Genomic DNA, 2,213 nt, shown 5'->3' on the forward strand with positions numbered 1-2,213 from the left:
ATTTTTTCGTCATTCTGTAAATTACAAGCAAAGTTCACATTGTACCATCTGGCTGTGTGAAGCTGAAACTATATCTGCAACCTTCATGTTTGTCAATACTCCTACACAGCTCTATTCTGTGCATTCTAAGAAAAAGTCTTGTAGCTCACCTTGACAAATGAGCATCAGAGTTTAAGCTTTATCTTTCCAGGTTTGCTTGTGTTTTGAATGGGTTCCTTTTATGATAGCAAATTACCAGAGAAGTCTACAAGATCTGTCATGGTGAAATATTTATATAGATTTTCTTACTATAGTGATGAAGATGCAGAGGTTGTGACCATTGCTTTAAGCCAAATCACTGGGTAATCATTAGGACTGTATTTTCCTGGGACTGTACCCTGTGATTGTTGTACCTGCCATTCCTTTGGTGTACCAGCAAAGCCTACAAACCTCTACCACATGTATTTTGCAAGGCTTATACCAGAGTTAGGGTTGTGTGCAAGCTCAAGCTCAGCAAATTATGTGTGTGGAGATCTGTTATCCATTTGCTAGAGTTCTGAAAAAAAAAGGCAGCAAGTCACTCATAAAGCATGCCAGTTGTTTTCAAACCTGAATTTTTATTTAATTTAAATCTGCATGGAACTTGCTGTGTACCAGATATTGGTGCAGTGGCAAGCAAACACTGTAACTTTGGGAAAGATCAACAAATCTGTAACTTTGGGAAAGATCAACAAATCTCCAGTATGTATATTTTCCTAGGAGAGAGCTGGTTCTGACTAGTCAGTGAGTTTTAAACTGTCATCTGCTGTACGACTGATAGATTCGTGATTTACCCCCTTCTTTGCACCAAAAGTGTAAAGAAAGAGACATTGTGGATCTTCCAGAAAAAACATTTTGATTATGGAATATATGTAAATACAATTCATTTGGTTTATAAAAGATTTTTAAAAGACAGGAAGCATAATCATGAAAGGTTAGCACTTGTTTTGAGACTGACCTGTGGTGAATAAGTAATCTAGTCCATTGGATTATTTCAACAAGTTTCTTAAAGTTAATTATAATGTAATCTCCCTTGGAGCAATCTCTAAAATCATAAACTAGTTTATTGTTTATCTATGTGTACACTGCTGACTTACCCGTCTTGTGAATAAGATCTGCATCAGTGTATGATTTCTTTGTGATATTTATGTTCTTCCTTTTCAGGTTGTTATGCAGCAGGTAACAACCCTTGCCAGTGGTGTTTGTATGCCACTGGTTGGACGTAAGTTTTATAATTGTAGGATGAAACATGAGCTGTATTTTTCCTTTAACACTGTAGTGTTGTTCCTGGTCAGATAAAAATATTCAATTTATTTTAGAATAGGCAGTAGATTTCTAGTTGGTGTGATTTTAGATTTTGAATATCAGGATAATAATATTCAGAATGTATCTAAAGAAACCCCAGTTTATTTTATAAATGTAGTAGTTTGCTAATATGTTACTGAGCATATTTTTGCATTAATAAGTACATATATAAGTCTTCAAATTTACTATCCAAAGATGGCCTTTTAACTGATCCAGACCCATAAGAGAGTTTAAAAACTTATTCTTATAAAGATAAAGTATGTGAACAGTCTAATTAATGGAGAAATGCTTCTGGTTGGATTCCAGATAAATGTTCAGAGGTTTATCCGAAGGGATATTTACTCTCATTACTTGTATTTCATAGTAAATATTGGTATGCCATATTATTGACATCCAGGTTATGTGCAGTGTCTGACCATTTGGCATGTTTACTTCATGTAGGAAAATTAAGTCTGGCTAAGAGAAATTCAGCTTTGCATAGGCTGTGAAAATTATACTGTAGAAGAGTTGTGGTTTCATTAGTTACTTATTAATTTATTTCTGATTTTTACAGTTGGGACGTACAAGACACGTGGGAAAGACTTAATCCATTCCGTGGTAAAGGCAGCTCTACAAGCAGGATACAGAGCTTTTGGTACATGCTTGTTTGGTCTTTCCATCACTTATTTGATTAATTCCTCCACTGACTTCTGCTGGACTAAAATATCAGAAAAATATTGAGCATGTCTAGATTTCAGAGAGCAATTATAATTTCCCATATTCTTTGCTCTGTGTTTCTCAGAGCATGGTTGGCTTGTAGTTTCTTTTAGCTTTTTTTTTTATTAGCATCAGTGAGGAAGTTATGGTATACAATCAGTCTTCTGGCATCATTGGGACCTAAGGGCACAGGA

The 2,213-nt window shown here is 35.1% G+C and overlaps 1 protein-coding gene across 1 annotated transcript in view; it reads left to right on the top strand.

Annotated features, from left to right (window-relative positions):
* Nucleotides 1-2,213, top strand: part of LOC119581750 (glyoxal reductase-like) — a 20,032-nt gene that overhangs the window by 3,945 nt on the left and 13,874 nt on the right. The window contains 2 exon segments of the mRNA XM_037929881.1: nt 1,183-1,240; nt 1,877-1,957. Of these exon segments, the coding sequence (XP_037785809.1) occupies nt 1,189-1,240; nt 1,877-1,957 (133 nt within the window). The 5' untranslated portion in view covers nt 1,183-1,188.

The sequence above is a fragment of the Penaeus monodon genome, chromosome 15 (genome assembly GCF_015228065.2).
Source record: "Penaeus monodon isolate SGIC_2016 chromosome 15, NSTDA_Pmon_1, whole genome shotgun sequence".
In the NCBI taxonomy this organism is placed as follows: domain Eukaryota; kingdom Metazoa; phylum Arthropoda; class Malacostraca; order Decapoda; family Penaeidae; genus Penaeus; species Penaeus monodon.